This window comes from Quercus robur, chromosome 5 (genome assembly GCF_932294415.1).
Source record: "Quercus robur chromosome 5, dhQueRobu3.1, whole genome shotgun sequence".
Lineage (NCBI taxonomy): Eukaryota > Viridiplantae > Streptophyta > Magnoliopsida > Fagales > Fagaceae > Quercus > Quercus robur.
The window spans coordinates 47,825,150-47,842,517 of record NC_065538.1 but is presented as its reverse complement, the minus strand read 5'-3'; the positions used below and the strand labels follow the sequence as shown (position 1 = coordinate 47,842,517).

Here is a 17,368-nt window from a genome sequence, read left to right as displayed (position 1 = left end):
AGAATTTTTTTTTTTTGAATATATAGATTGTTGTCTAATAACAAAAGCAACTGTCCAAGGATCAATACATTTGTGCATTAAATGTAAGACACCCTTACTTAACCAGATTTTTGCATCTCTTAAAGAAGTTCGTTGCCTACCATTATTTAAAAAAAAATGTTCTGATGTACCTTTTTAGGGTATGGTACCTAGGCAATCTACTAGTTATCAAAACATCAATTTTGATGATTTCATTCTCACATTATATAGTATTAATTAGGATGGATGCAGGACATAGAGTTACGAGGATAGAATTTTCCTCAATTGAAGTGTTGAGATTTTCGTCAACTGGTTCATCAGGATTTTCCTCAATTAAGACGTCAAGAGTTTCCTCAACATCAGCGGTTGACAATGTTGTATCACTAATATTAGCTTTTAAATCATTTCAAAATTTTCTATTGAAAGAATTAAATATGATAATTGACTTTTTCATTTTCTACATATAAAATATAATTTAAAATTATCATATTATTATATGGTCAATAATCTACTATCATTACACACAATAGACAAATAGCACGCACACAAGTGTTCAACAATCAACTAATAAATCTTAAAGTTGCAAAAAATCTATTTAATTATTTATCATAAAAAGCATCTCTTTAATTTTTTAAAAGACACCAAACTACTAACGGACAAAACTACATAAAAAGCATATAACATCACATGGGCTGCAATAAGTGTTGATGTGTTGCTGGTGTTGTACTGTTGCGTGTTGTGTTTGTTTATGCTTTTTCATTAAACAAAGAGAGGACTGCTGGCTGAACAACTTTTTATTTAATATATATATATATATATATATATATAAATATATCTTGTCATTGATTAAAGAGAGAAAGATGGGTCTAGACAAAACTACCATCCCTGCATCTCTGCCTCTCACCTCTGCCTCTCTTTAAATTTTCTTCACAATTTAATCAAACAAGCATATGAAAGGGATGGATACAATATTCTCATTAAAAAAAATAAAATAAATAAAATAAAAGAGATTGAATATAAATTATCAGGTTTAAGCTGACAGGGGCAGGGCAGTGATGCTGTGGACTTGTGGTGGCTGGTGGAGTCAGGCGTGGTGTGCTAGTCTGCCTCTGCTTCAGTTGCTTGTGGCTACCCAACTTCTCAGTTTGAGGTCTTCTGCGTTCTGCCTTAAGTTAGGTTTTATTCTTATTTATTTATTTAAAATGGCTTAGAAATTCCCCTTCTTTTTCTCTTTTATTAGAGCATTTACAACAGTGGAGGTAAAATTTTAGCTATTTAGCTACACAAAAAGTCACTTTATCTATTTTACCTACACACATGCTGCACCAGTAGATCTATTTTAGCTTTTAACACAATAAAATAATATATATATCACAATAAAATAATATAACCACTACAATAAAATAATATATCTTACTCCAAAAAAAAAAAACACAGCACCAACCACAACCACTCTATCATCAGCCACAGCCACAACACCACCACCACCACCACCACCAGTCCACAGCAAGGTAAAAAAAAAACTCACAGCACCACAAAACGCGGCACAACCACCACCAACACAGCACCATAAAACAAACCCAATCTACCATCAACCACACCCACAACCACCACCACCACCACCACAGCCCATAACAAAGAAAAAAAAAAACCAACCAAGCCCACACCCACCCGACCCACCAGGCAACACCCACACCACGGCAATCAAATTCACGCAATGCAAAAAAAAAAAAAAAAAAAAAAAAAAAAAAAAAAAAAAACCTAAGTTTGGATCGACGAAAAACCAAAGCAACGGGCGGAGAAAGGCGGCGGCGGCTTTATTGATGAAACCTAGAACTTGGATCGACGAATGAAACCCTCGAAATCCAGAGCTTGGGTCTGATCGGCGAGATGGGTTTGTTGGTGGAATGGGTGGGGAGATCGACGAGATGGGTCGGCGCCGGTGATGGGTCGAAGTTGGGCTGGGTTTGATCGGCGAGATGGGTTTGTTGGCGGAATGGGTGGGTCGATCGGCGAGATGGGTCGGCGCCGGTGATGGGTCGAAGTTGGGCTGGCGGTGGAGGAAGAAGAGAAAAGATGAAGAAAGTGGAGGAAGAAGAAGAAAGAAGTGAATCCGGAGAAAAAAAAATGGGAAATGATTATTTAATGAGAGAAGAGAGAGAGAGTAATAAAAAATTCTTTTTTTTTTTTACCTGTGAGCTACAGTGCACATCTATCTTTAGATGTGCACTGTAGCTGAGGAGCTAAATCTTTTAGATTTAGCTCTACTGCTGCATGATGATTTTTTGTGGTTGAGAGCTAAAAAAATAGCATTATACCTATATAGCACCACTGCTGTGAGTGCTCTTATATGTGTGCCTTGCTGGTGGGTGTTTTGACTGTTTTCCTACTTTTAGACTAGTTAGATCTCTAGTTAGAATTGGCTTTGATTTTTTTTGTTGGGTTTGTTTTGGAGTGTTGTTTGGGCTCAATTTTTGCTATAGGGCTAATATTTTTTTTACAACTTTTAAAAATATTAATAATATTTTTGAGGTGGTAAAGTGTAATTTTATTGAAACAAATTGCTAAAAAAATATTATATATATATATATACTAAAAATTTCTTTAAAAAATCTAGGGGGGTCATTGCCCTCTCAAATGTCCAACAATAGCTTCGTTCCTAGTGCCAACATTACATATGACTGTATTTTTGTTACAATCGATGGTTTTTTTTTTTTTTTTTATTCTCATATTATGCAGTACTAACATCACATGTGACTGTATTTTTGTCACAATCGATGGTTCTTTTATTTATTTTTCATAGTTTTAAAAGCTGGACCAAACTGGCTGGTTTAACTGGGAACCAAACAACAATCTGGTCTGGTTATGCTAAAAAACCGAAAATGTAAGAAAAAGTAGATTTAGCCTCCGTTTGGGAAGCGCATTACCCAGCAGAAGCATTTTTTTTTTCTATGGGTCTCGTGCACTGTTCACGGGACCCACAAGTACCTTCATTCAGCAATTTTTTCTTTAAAACTAGATCCCATGACACTATTCATATATTTAAAAATTATTTTGTTACAGTATTTTCAATTTTCAACAATAAGTGGTATTTAAACAAACCCTTAATAGGTAACTGGTGGTTCAACCAGAAAAACCGAAAACTGGAATGGTTGAACCAATTTTGCAACATTGCTAATAGAGATCTGAAATGGAGTTTTTTGGCAATAAAAATCATCTTTTTTCTCCCATCTACTAGTCTAAATGGGTGAGGACAGATTTTTTGCAACAAAGTCATTTTTTTTTTTTTTTTTAAGATTGGCTAGGCTTGGGAGAGTGAGAAAATAACTGAATGCTCATGCTTGGCGTCGAAATTAGCCTCAATATTGCAGATGTTAGGATTATATTTTATTGTAATTGGTTAATCCCTTGACAAAATACATTTTCCTTAGATTTAAGATATGTACATGATATTCAAAATGTAAAAGGCAAAACTTTTTCAACTCTTCACTTCCTAGATTTAGCGAGGTCTCTTTCATTCCCAAACCCCCCTCCCCCCACCCTTTTTTTTTTTGCAGAATAACTATTGCCTTGTCTAAATTGGAAAATATCTTCTTTTATATATATATATATAAGATAAGATTTAGGTACAGTATTTAAGATGTTCCTTAGTTTCTTCTTTTAAGATTTTGACATGTAAATTTTTTTTTATAGAAAGAAAATGTATTTTTTAATTAAGTAACAATATGGTTAAATTTTAAGAGGAGAATCTAAAAAAAAGTGCATAAAGTATTGTACTTAGTTTTGTCCGTATATATATGTACACACACAGTGGAGGGATACTAGATTCCACCAATGTTATTATACGTAAAATTGAAACAGCTCACAAAACCAAGTAATTTTAATTAACACTGACAAAAAGAAAATGTTACTTTACTTGACATGTTGCAAATAATCCAAAGAAAAGTTTTATTCCACAAAAAGTGAAAAACAAAAATGCCTAATGCTAAAACTCATAGAATGTTAAAATGCCTAGTGCTCCGAAAATGATTTATTTACATGTGTGGTCATTTGAATTTTTGTGGCATTTTCTGAAATGCACAAGGTACTAAGTCGAGGAGTGGTGTATGGCCCTTCTAGTAAACCAACGGTAATCCATGCATATGCTGCTTCTGTTAAGTGAACGCCATCCCAACTAACATACTGTGAAGGGTCATCACAAAGAATTGTCGATGGCTGGCCGCATCCCAGTGATGCGTTATAATTGTATGGGCCTCCCCCTCCGCAGCATGATTTGAGTGTTCCTTCACGAGTAAACCCTGAAATAGACATTAATTAGCACCAAAGCTTTTGGTATAATAAATATTGTCTCTTCAAAGGGTTCTAACGCTTTTGAATATAAGTGATCAAAGGGTTTCTACAAAAAGAAATTGGATTTAAATCTTCTTGAGACTTGTACTTAAAGAAGTTAGAAGAAGAAAGAAAGAAAACGGGCAATTGAATTTCCCATTAATTAACTTTCTTGCCATCCTATTGTTCATTTTTCTCAAGCAAGCGTTCTACTAACATATATAATAATATTCAATCAATTTTGGCAATAATGTGGGAAACAACGAAAATTATTAAGAAGATTGAGTTACCATATTGGGCTGGAGAACGAAAGAAACCCATTGCAGCATTGTAATAATCCGCATATATGATATTGGTTCGAGGATTTAGTGCTTGAATACTTTGTAGTTCTTTCTGCAGTTGTTCATTATGGTACTCAGCAAGCTTGTTATACTTTGTAAGACAGCCAGTTTCAGGGTCATATTCATCAGTATCTTCAGTTGCATATTTTGTTAGGTAGGATGGAGTGCAACCAATTGGCAAGATTCCAGGAACTAAAAGAGTCACTGCCCCTAAGTCAATCAACTCCTGCAAGGCAATAGTTTAAATCATATATATACAAACATAAATTGTTTTTTAAATAGTTCATTTGGGAGATAGTATTTGAGGAACATGTTTAGTTCAAGAGACTCGATATTTAAAACATGAAAAGTACAAATCCCTAATAGTAAATATATAAATTTTAGACATTTCTTTTCATTGAAGCAAAATTCTTAAAACTCCTTTTTTAGACATTTCTTTCCATTGAAGTAATAGCCGATAGCATAAACTCAAGGCTAATCCCATGATTGGCCAACGCAGAAAGAAAGGAATAGTGAACATTCTGCCAAAGCCTAAGGTTTCATATAAGTCTGTCTCGCTGAGACTCGCCCTAACGAACAACTAGTCCGCCCTTTACCTATCTAAGGTCCTTTTGACTTTACTCATCAGCACCTTAGGTTGATAGCTAGGCTTCACGACAATACTGCCAAGAAGATTCTCAGCGAGAGGCATACCTCTTGGTTCTTGTAGCAGGCGAAATATCACTTCTAGTTCTAGGTACAAAACTAAAAATTATTATAAGTAATAAACTAAATGCTATATTAAGAAAAAATGTTATAAAGAAAAGAAATATGTCTCTACAATATAAGTAAGCATTAGCTCTTACGTTAATGGCTGTAGCCATTGCTTTTACCACCAGTGCCACGTATGCTGGCATATCTTCAAGGCTTATTCCAGAAAAGAGCATATAATTATAGTCATCGCCTCCCATCTCTCCGACAAGAAATATAGAGCTTCCAATGATTTCATTGCATTCTGTAAATCACCATTACATTATTAGAGAAAATTTACTTATTTTTTTAAGGAAGAAAATGGGTATCTAAGAGCTTGTTTGGCCAAGGTTTTTTCATCACTCAATTTTCATCACTTATCACTCATCACTCAATTTTTCACACCCGTTTGGCATCATCACCCAATTTCCATTACTTAATATTTTTCACACTATTTGTGGGCCCATACCTGTCAGCCGGTGTAGCTTTTTTTTTTTTTTTTTTTTGTACCCAAACTCACCGAAGCTTAAAAAAAAAAAAAAAACGAACTGAAGACCGAACCAGTGAAAAAAAAAAATCATAATTGAAGACCGAACAAGTGAAAAAAAAAAAAAAAAAAAAAGGTCAAAAGGTGGTCAAAAGTTGCGGCTGTGGGTCCCTTCATGTGTGTTTATTTACGAAAATGCCATTGAGTTATGAGTTATGGAAACTGAAAACAGCCTTTGTTTGTTTTCAGTTTCCATAACTCATAACTCAAAAATCAGAGAATTGAGTGATGGAAACAGAGTTATGGAAATAGAGTTATCGTTTGGCCAAACAACCTTTTTGCTTGGGTCCCACCATTTTTGAGTTATGAGTTATGGAAACTGAGAATTGAGTTATCAAATTTGGTTGGCCAAACAGGCTCTAAGCAACTGTGTTTTACAATAACAATTTTTTTTTTTTTTTTTTTTTGATATGCACAATAACAAAATTCATGTTTAACCAAAGGGGGAAAAATCATGCCGCTAATATGTATAAAGTTTTTGCTTTCAAAAAGTCCTCAGCTTATATTAATAAATTGTACCAAAATGTCTTATTTGACCCCTGAACTTCCAAAAAGTCTTTAGAGCATTAATATTGATAGTACTAAAAAGTTATATAACTATTAACCATCAAGTATAAGAATAAGGTCACATTAGTAGAGCCAAAACCAAATAATTTCATTCTTAAGAAAAAAGAACCAAATAATTTGGCTCATAATGCACAGTTACTTTTGCCTATGCACCATAGGTCAAATGTAAAATATATATATATATATATTTATTATATTCGGTCTCTCTCTTTTTTATTTATATTTTTCTCTCTTTCTCTCTGCGGCTTCTCTCAATTCTTTTCAACCTCTCTCTCTCTAGCGCCACCCCTATCCCTCTCAACTGAACCAAGCCTTTCTTTTCTTCGTGGTGTTTCGTGGTGTCACCTAGGTTCGTTGAGATCGTCGGTGTGGGTTCGTGGTGGTGGGCCGGTGTGGGTCGGATTTGTGTGATTGGGTGGTTTGAATCGATGGGTTTAGTGGTGGTGTGGGTTGTTCCTGGATCAGTGACTGGGGTCAGTGGCTGGCTAGGTTGATTTTGCATTTGGGTGTGTGTGTTTACGAATTTGTATTTGGGTCTTTTTGTGGGTTTGGTGGCTGTGGGGGTGGTGATGGTGGTTGTGGTTGTGGTTGTGGTGGTCTTTTGGTGGCTATGGGTTTGGTGGTTTGGTGTTTGATTGATTTTTTTTTTTTTTTCTTCTATGGGTTTGGTAGTTGTGGTGGTGGTGGTTTGGTTTTTTTGTTTGTTTGTGAGTTTGACTGTGGGTTGTGATTGAAATGGTGGTTTGGTGGTGGTTTGGTAGCTGTGGTTGTGGCTGCTGTGCTTCTGGAGGTTGTGGCTGTGTTGGGTGGTGGTTTGTTTTTTCTTTTCCTTGCCTTAGGCTGTGGTTAAGGTTATTGACTAGAATAAATAAAGTAATTTTTTTATAGAATTATATTGCTAGATTTTTTACTACCCATGCGGATGTTCTTTATTATGTTACTAAATTGTGCTAAAAAGTCTTATTTGACACCTGAAATTCCAAAAAGTCGTTAGTTATATTACAAAATTGTACTAAAAAGTCTTATTAGACTCCGGTACATTGACAAACAACTTTCTCCACCTGTTGGTAAATGTAATTGCACCCTATACTTAACCCAACTCTTTCACAACTCTTTTTTACTTTTTTATCTATAATTTTTTTTTACTCATTTTTAATATTTAATGGTTAAGATTTAAATTTTTTTTTTTTTAAACTTTAAATCTCAACCATTCATACTAATTGGATCAGGCGCAATATGTATCTAGTAACAAGTACACCACAATTCCCACGACAACTTTTATTTTTAAAAAGGCCTATAGCAAATTTTATATTAAAATTTGGTTCCCACCTAATAATAATGAAACTACCTTTACAGTTACTTTTATTTTTTAAAAGGCCTATAGCAAATTTTATATTGAAATTTGGTTCCCACCGAATAATTATGAAACTACCTTTACTGTTACCTACTTTTCTACTACTAGACTAGGACTCTTAAAGCCTACCGACTTTTAAGCAAATTTAAAGCATAGAATTCTGAAAAATAAATAAATAAATAGCCATGTTAATGAGTGTTATTATGACAATTATTAATAAACTATATTAAGAAAATTTTAACACTAGATTTTTTGAAAAATACCCCATTTCAAACTGAGTTTTTGCTATAAACCATATTTTAACTACTTAGTAAGTGTTTGGGTTGCGGTGAAACAAAGAGTATGTCGGCATTTGTACATTTTGTTAAAAAAATATGGATCTCAAGGTATTGTTCACAGACCCACAAAATTCATTCAAATACAAATTTTAATATAAATTTAGGTCTTACAGTACTATTCACACATTTAAAAATTATTTTATTACAGTGTTTTTTTAGTTTTCAGTTTTTAATTTTCAATAATAAGTAGTATCTAAACAAACCCTCACAAGACAAAGATAAAAAATTAAATTTTACATAATTTTTTTAAAGCATTCAAGTCATTTAGTCACATGTAAAACTTCACAGCTATATTTTTATATTCTTAATATTTTTACATTAATTTATTTTTAATATCTTTTGAAGAATCAAATTATATCTTCAAAGTGTTTGTATTTATATTGATATTTTGATTTGACCGTTCTTGACAATGAATATTATTTTCATTATTTTAATGATATAAAATATATATTTGTTATTAAAATTAATTAAGATTAATTTTTTAATCTTGTGCCCCCCTAAATTCATGACTCCACCATTGCTACTTACAATTGCAGATTAGAGGATTCATCAGCACCGAATAAGTAAGTTAAATTTTGCCAAATTAACATAAATTTTACCATTCATTTCCAGTAAAAGAAAGGGTTGTTAGGAGAACAGAAAAAGAAGAAAATGACGACCAAAATTATATGGCTAACTTACTTGAAGATGTGTTGCAAAGAGAGGCCAGAAAGTCCTTGAACCAATTTAATTGATATTTTAGAGTGACGTTTGTAAGTACAACCGATCCTATGTCCTCGAAAAAAGATGCATCCAATACTGTTGCTCCCGAAACTGCAAAATTTATACCCTCTTGAACATTTGCAACACTTTCATTCCAAGTCTTAAGATATGGTTGTGGCAATGGCATTCCAAACAACTCAGCTGCGCCCAATAGAAGAGAAAACAAAGAAAACCCACAAATTAACAAAAGAGAATAGAGAGATGAAAAGAAGAAGCTTAACATAGTTGGGAGTTGAATATATGAAGCTTGAAGAGTAGTGCAAGCATGCATATATGCATGTATGCGTACCAGTGAGGTCTACTATTAGACGACCATTAGAGCAACGGCCTGTTGGGAGGTGGAAGTAGCTCTCCCCGAAGGGAGGCACATAACAGCCGAAAACATCAGCATCCAGGTACTGCATATTTCCGCTATCGACATATGAGTCTCCGAAGCTATAGATAGATGTGTAGCAACTTCCAGCCACGCCTCTAATGGTGACTATTAACAGTGAGAGCAACAGTTTGATAAATGGTAGTTTCAGTGACAAAAGAGAGGAAGAAAGATCCATGGTTGATGTGAATTTTTATTTACTCGCTCTCTCAACTTTATAATAAGCTTCGCTTGGCTAATAGTCTCCATGATTTGAATAAGTTGTTGTGACTCTTCTGACTTTTAGCTATCTCTTCATTTATTTGATTATTTCTTGACTGAACATCATTCAAAATACAATTCTCTTATATTTTACGTTAAAAAATCAGTTACTTGAAACTCTCCAAGATTTGAAGGGTAGGTGTAGAAATAAGATGCAAAAATAAAGTCACCAAATTTGGAAATCTAGGTAGAAGAAAAAACAACCGAGTTTTATTTTATAATTATAATAATAACATCTGAATCACTTTTTAATTTTATTTGTGTCACGTGGTAACATTTAGATATATGATAAAATCAGTTACTTGAAACTCTACCAGGTTTGAAGGGTAGGTGTAGAAATAAGATGCAAAAATAAAGTCACCAAATTTGGAAATCTAGGTAGAAGAAAAAACAACCGAATTTTATTTTATAATAATAACATTTGAACTTTTTAATTTTATTTGTGTCACGTGGTAACATTTAGATATATGATTGTGTCAGTGTTTGAATGTACTACACGATTTGACGAGCCGTTGGTTCAGTAAAATTAAAAAAAAAAAAAAAAACCACTTTAATCCTCTTTTTTTTTTTTTTTTTTTTTGAGAGGTAATTTAGTTAAGTTAGAACATGGAAAATCTAGTGTACTAACAGGTCTAATATCATTAACGGTATACTAACAGAGGGATGATTCATCGCACCCTGAATACGGCCAAGTCCTTAGTGATGTTTTATTCCTTGCCGCTGACTTTTGTGTTTGCACTTTTTCTCATGTAAAACGAGCAGGTAACTCAGTTGCCCACTTTCTTGCTAGACAGTGTATGTCTGGTGATGAGCTACAGGTTTGGTCTGATTCCATTCCTGAGGATATAGCTCCTCTTGTTGCGCGTGACGCGTTGTAATTTGTTTTCTTTTCTTCTTCAATATATTTCCTTGACCTTCGGGTCTGGTTTCTCAAAAAAAAAAAACAAGATGGCCTAAGTCTTGTTAGTCTAGCGGAAGCTTTAAACCTTTGTATTAGTTCCTAGCAAACCAATGTGGGACTCAAGGTCACTTTTCTTTTGAGAGGTGAAACCACTTTAATCTAAATTCATGTTAAAAATTATTTTTAGTTAACATTTGGTTTATCCATATTAGTCTGCAAATTGTTTTAATTAACTTCCAACTTCCGAGTTTTTAAGGCCAGTGGCAGCTAGCTAGCTTTTCAAAATATGATAATTTGGAAATAATTGTTGTGTTGTTTCTTAAACACGATGATATTTAAAAAGAAAAGGAAATAAATGATGAGGTTAAAAACAGATGAAAAGTTGATCAAATCAAAAAATCACCAAAAGCCTGAAACTCGAATACATGATAGCTTAATTCATATATAGTTATGCATTTTTTTTTTCTTTTTTTGTCATAAATTATTAAATTCTCTTGTTTAGTATTGCTCGGTTTACATGGAATAGATTGGATAATTTGGTATTATGTAAGCATGTATTGTAGAGAAGGAGCCAAGACTTGGAATTAGAAGGGGCGGCTTTGTTATTGACTACATGCTGCAGTTCTAGCCTTTGAATTTGTTCTTTAGCCATGAGGTTTTGTTTTTTTAGTGCCTTTGATGTGTACTGCTGGGTAAGGACAAAATTCGCTGGTTTAAAATTTTTTTAAGGGCCGAGTTGTTTTGAATAAAATTGGTTGATTGGGCTTATTTATTTATTTATTTATTTTTTAAATTGGTAATTTTTATTGCTAGGCTAATTTTCTGGGTTTGTATATTTTGTTTTAAATTTTATATCTATAAATAAATTTTTAATATTTAAAATGATGAAAATGTTAGAGTTACAAACGTTTTTATAAATTGCTGATGTGGTTAATGGTTATTGTTATGTAAAAAAAGTGATGTAAGTGGTAGTTCCAGATGCGAACTAATAAGAATTTGCTACCTCAATGGTTTGTAAAAATATTGTAGAAAAGTTTGTTACTATAGCATTACTCTCAAAAGAATTAATGATATTGTTAAAGGGGGCAAAGTGTAATTTTATATAACAAAATTGCTAAAATTAATATCTACATATATACTAATAATTAAAATAAAAAAAAAATAAAATTATGGGGGCCACTGCCCCCCATGGTCCAAGAGTGTCTCTGTCACTGATGTATTGAATCTCATATTGGGTGTTTACAATAGATGTTTTCTATATTTAAAAGTATAAATAAAACAATTATTACATTGTATATATAGTAATAATCTAGGAGGCTGGTTTGAATAACAAGTTGAGATATTTCTAACCCTCCACAACCTCATCCGTCCACCTATATATATATAGTGTTGTTGTGTCTTTATTTCTTATCTGTGTCTACTCGAAACTTTGATACCCCTTTTTTGTGTTCCCTCTTTTACCATCGTTGGCGCCACCCATGTCGAAAAATGAATTCCCAGAACCGAACAGTAAGGCCCATTTAAGCCAAGAGAGGACGTATAGGGCATGAGAGGTATAGGGTTGACTAGGGTATGTGTTACGAAATGCAATGGTGTTAAGAAAAACATGATAATTGAGTGTTAAACCTAGGATAGTATGGATAGGTTGTGGAGATCCAACTCTTTTGTCAGCTCTAGGATTGGTTTGTCCTCCTCATATTGTAAATGAAGAAGATCACAATGTTGAAGATAATGAGTAGTTTCCTGATTTCCAGAAATGGAATATTCCTAAAGTTGATACTAAAACTGTTTATAAATACTAGTTTTGTTGAAACTGCTTTTCATTTTGCTTAAAAAGCTAGAACTGTTGAACAAATATTCTCTATTTCAAAAACTCATGAAAAATATTGCTTGTTTTCTAAAAGAAATATTAGTGAATTTATTGCTGCTAAAAAATTCAGTTATTTGCATATTGGAATGGTTTAGGTTGCTATTAAACCACTCACCCGAAAGGGTATTAATACTTCTGTTCTCATGTGTTTACGAGATGCTAGATTTAAGAACTTTAAAGATAGCATTCTTGGTATGATTACTGCTTCTTTGTATGATAGTCCTGTATATTTCAACTGTTATCCTGATCTTACTCTTGCTTTGGATGATCTTAATATTGTTAAAGCTTTAACTTTGAATATTGCTTCATCTGGTTATCACATGGAAGAAGGTAGTAAACCTTTTGCTTTAATTTATCGTATTTATTATAGACTTTTGGGTACTCAATTGAATCCTGGTGCTAAGATCAATAGAGAACTTTCTGGTAAAACCATGTTAATTCAATGTTCATCTCCTGATGCTAAAGTTCAAGTTCCAAAAATGATTCAATGGCAAGACATAAAGCTTCCCATTGAATGGTTGTTGGAACAAGAATCCCCTCTTGCTAAACCAGTTTTTGATGAGCTAGATCTCACTCATATTCAACAATATTTTGATGGTACTGTTAAAATAAGTTTTCAAAACAATCAACCTTTGAGGATCAACGAAGGAAGACATTCCTTTGCTGGATTTGAAAGTATTTCAAACAGAGATCAAGATCTCAATGATTTTTTGCAAAACAATTTTGAAAAACCCACTGATTTAAAACTAAAAGGTGTTTCAAGTGATAAATCTCAAATTAGCTTTGTTTACTATTTCACTAAACCTAAAGCTTCCTCTCCATATAGCAAAATTGCTAATGAAGAAGAAGATGACACTAAATCTATTTGTCCATCTGATTCTGATTTTCCTCCTATTGAAAATCCTATTTTCCAAAATCAACTAAGAGTTTTGAATGCTTTGGATGAAAGTTTTGAAGTTGATATGGTTTCCCTGTACAATGAATTTATGCTTACTAAAAATAGAAATAAAAGAAAATACTTCCAAACTAATTTTGTTCAGTCTAAAAAAGACCGTCTTAAAAGAAAATGGTTAGAAAAGATGAATCAATTGAAAAAACATATTTTGTTTTTTGATTTTCTTGAAAACCATTATGTTTCAAAAGATGAAGTTTCAAAACAACATCTAAATGTGATAAAAAAAAAAATCAAATTTTGTTAAAGAAGATAAAACCATTGTTAGGTCTAGTCATCCTCCTCTTGAGACAATTTTGATAACTACTAAGAAGACTGATGTTAAGGTCTTTCCTTTTAAAATTGCTGATGATCAAACTCCCATTGTTTGTCTTATTGAACAAAACAATTTTACTAATGAATCTTTGCATATTATTGGTCAACAGCTTGACCGCATTGAAGAAAGAATTGTTGAAAAAAAATCCTGTTTCAAAAATTGAGAAACCTTTGATTGATTTACCCAGTCAAGATAAAAAATTGAAGTTGAAAACTTCTTAGGCAAAAACTCTTGGCATTGTTGAGAAAATGCTTTCTAATTTAAAGGTAAAAATTGAAGGTACTTCTACAAGTACTCCTGCTACTTGCACTATTTCAAAAAATGAAAAAGAAATTGTTTCTGATGCAAATACAAATTCTGATATTGTTTCTTCTGTTTCTACAAAAAAGGTTTTTGAAGATAATTTACCAGAAATTAAAAGATTTGTTGGAAATTCCAAACCCATGTCTTTTACAAAAAATTGGTATTCATAACCTACTCCTCTTGATATACAGTTTGAAGAAAGAGCTTTTCAAACACAATTCTCTATTTCTACTGATAAAATTTATGAATGGAATATTAATGATTTGTCTGAACAAGAAATCATTAATAAAATGGGTCATATGTCTATGGTTGGAATTGCTTATATTAATAATCATAATCTTGATCACCCTGAAATTGTTGACCTTCTTGCTACTGGTTTTTCTGGTACTCTTCGTGGATGGTGGGATTCATATCTCATAGAAGATTCTAGAGAGTCTATTAAACATGTTGTTAAAAGAATGATGAAGGTATCCCTATTTTTGATGAAAGTATTGGTCGAGGTATCCCTGATGGTGTCAATACCTTGGTCTATACCATTCTCAAACATTTTGTTGGTACTCCTTCTAATATTTCATCTCGAAATTCTGATTATCTGAATAATTTGAGATGTCTTACTATGTCTGATTACAGATGGTACCAAGATGTTTTCATTTTTAGAGTGATGCTCCAGAAAGATTGCTATAAGCTTTATTGGAAAGAAAAATTTATTGACGATCTGCCTCCTATCTTTGCTCATAAGGTAAAATAAGAGTTAATTGGTAAAAATGATTCCATTGATTATGATAATTTAACTTATGGTGATATTTTAAGCACTACTAAAAAACTTAGTATTAATATGTGTAATGATGAAAAATTGTTAAAACACCAATAAAAGAATAAAAGAAAAGCTAAATATAAAATGGGTAATTTTTGTGAACAATATGGCTTGTCCCTATTGCTCCTTCCAGGCAAAAGGGTAAAAAACATGATAAAAATTACAGGGATAAAAAAAAAAAAAAATACAAAACCAATTTTGTTAAACCCAATGATTTCTATGCTAAAAAGAAAAATGTTTCTAAAAAATATGATAAACAGAGATCAGGTAAAGATAAATGTTTTAACTGTGGAAAACCTGGATATTACAGTAAAGACTGTAAACAAAAACCCGGTAAATTAAAAAATAAGTTTAACATGTTAAATATTAATGATAAAGAGCAAGAAGAATTATTCAGAATCCTTGAATCAAACAATTCATCTGATTCCTTGGAAGATGATTTTTTTTCTTCATCTGATTCTTGCTATCAATCTGCTAATGATTCCTCTGATTCACCTAATGTTAAAATTGGTTGTAGAGATTCCTATTGTAATGTTATTAAATTTGTTAATGCTCTCACTAGAAGTGAAGAAAATGAAAGTTTGATAATCAAATTAATAAATCAAATTGAAAACCCTGAATTACAAAAAGAATATTTGAATAAGTTTAAGAAAAATTTGATAAAAGATGAAACTAGTAAAAAACTAAAATCAACTATAAGCTTTGAAGAAACTTTGGAAAGATTTAATAAAAAGATCCAAAGAATTGGCTATTAATGATCTTCAACATGAAATTAATGTTGTTAAACAAGAGATAAATGAATTAAAACATGAATTTAAAAGCATTAAAAGTGATAATAATAATCTTAAACAAGAATTGTTGTTGTTAAAAATTGATAAAAATCTTAATAAATCTGATAATGAACAAGATGTGTGCACAAAGATGGAGATGAATCCAATCAACAGGCTCTTCTTTCTGATAGAGGTATTGTTGATAATTCTCAACTTAATCTTGTTAACAAAATGCTTGCTCCAAAATGGTTTACAAAAGTTAAGATTGTTGTTTCTCGTGATTATCATTTCATTGTTATTGCTATGATTGATTCTGGTGCGGATATGAACTGTATCCAAGAAGGATTGATTCCTTCAAAATATTTTGAAAAATCAACTGAAAAATTGGTTTCTATTAATGGTAGTCAAATGAAGATTAAATATGAGTTGAATAATGCTCATGTTTGTCATGATAATTCTGTTTCAAGATTCCTTCTGTCCTTGTTAAAAACATGACTGATAAAGTGATTCGTGGTCTGCCATTTATAAATGCTTTATATCCTTTTCTTGTTGAACATGATGGAATTACTACTGATCCTTTTGGACAGAAAGTAAAATTCAAATTTGCTTCAAAGTTTGAAATTGATGTTAATGATGCTTTAAATCCGATTCATGCTAAAACCAAACATCTTAACTTATGATAAATGATTGTGTCGGACCAGTGTTTGATCGTACGAGTGATTTAGCGAATCATTGGTTCACTTATGATACAATTACTAAACCAAAAATTAAATGATTTCAAATCTATATAAATTCAAGTTAAATTCATCTTTAATTAACATTCAGTTTAGCTAAATTAGCCTACAAATTGTTTTAGTTAATTTCTAGGTTGTTAACTTCCAAGTTGTTAGGGCCAGTTTGGCAGTGCTAGCTTTTCCAAATTTGATAGGGTAGATCTGTTTTGAGAACTAGTTTTTTTGTTGCTTCTTAAATAATGCGATCTTTTGAAACTTTGATAATACATTTTAATTTTACCTAAAGAAAACTATGTTAATAATTTTTAAAATGGTACAATTAATCAACTATATATGTTGCGATCATTTAAGTGTGTAATCTAAAGGGGTAAATATATATATATATATATATATATATATATTTTTTTTTTTTTTTTTTTTTATGTGACATAAAAAGAGTATATCCACTTGGAACAATTGCAATTTTTAAAACACAATTTTTAAACTTTGCATTTAAAAAGGGTTTGTTTTAAAATAGGTTTCCAGAATCTGTTTTTATATAGGTTTTATTCGTGAAAGAAGACAAAAAAAATCAGTTTGGTTCTAGAGTCTATGGTGGAAATTGTTGTTATCAATGATTCTGTATGCCTGATTGAACAACATTTTGATATGGATGCCAGTTGCTTTGACATATGGGTGATGAGCAAAAGTCGTTTTGAAAGGACTTGGACAAGGAAATTTAGGGTCGAGCCCCATCTCAAGCTTGAAAATTTTTAGAAATTTGGGAGGAAGGGTTGGTTCTTTCGCAAGATATAAAAGGATGGTTGGTAGTGTATGATCGCAAAACACAAGAACTAAGGAAATTTCCAAAATATGGGGGTCATTCTGAGGATTCCTTCGCTGTTAGTTACACAGAGACTAGTTTTTATAAACGAAGGGGTTGTAATTAAGTAACAAAACAATTCATAATATGGCTATGGATCCTATTTTGGTGTCTACCTACAAGAATATTCCAGGCCATTTCAGTCATATAATTTCAGTTTTTATGAGCTATGCATTTATATTTACCTCTTGTATGTGTATGTATGGCCTGATAGCTAGCCTTGAATT

At 32.1% G+C, this 17,368-nt stretch overlaps 1 protein-coding gene across 1 annotated transcript; it reads right to left on the bottom strand.

Moving 5' to 3' along the window:
- Nucleotides 1-3,949: 3,949 nt before the first annotated feature.
- On the bottom strand, nt 3,950-9,558 carry LOC126726158 (GDSL esterase/lipase At1g28580-like). The gene is made up of 5 exons (XM_050431284.1): nt 9,275-9,558; nt 8,905-9,126; nt 5,534-5,682; nt 4,638-4,914; nt 3,950-4,316 (listed from the first exon to the last, which is right to left on the bottom strand). Exons 1-5 carry the CDS (start codon nt 9,534-9,536, stop codon nt 4,030-4,032), a joined length of 1,197 nt encoding a protein of 398 aa, XP_050287241.1. The 5' UTR covers nt 9,537-9,558; the 3' UTR covers nt 3,950-4,029.
- Nucleotides 9,559-17,368: the final 7,810 nt, after the last annotated feature.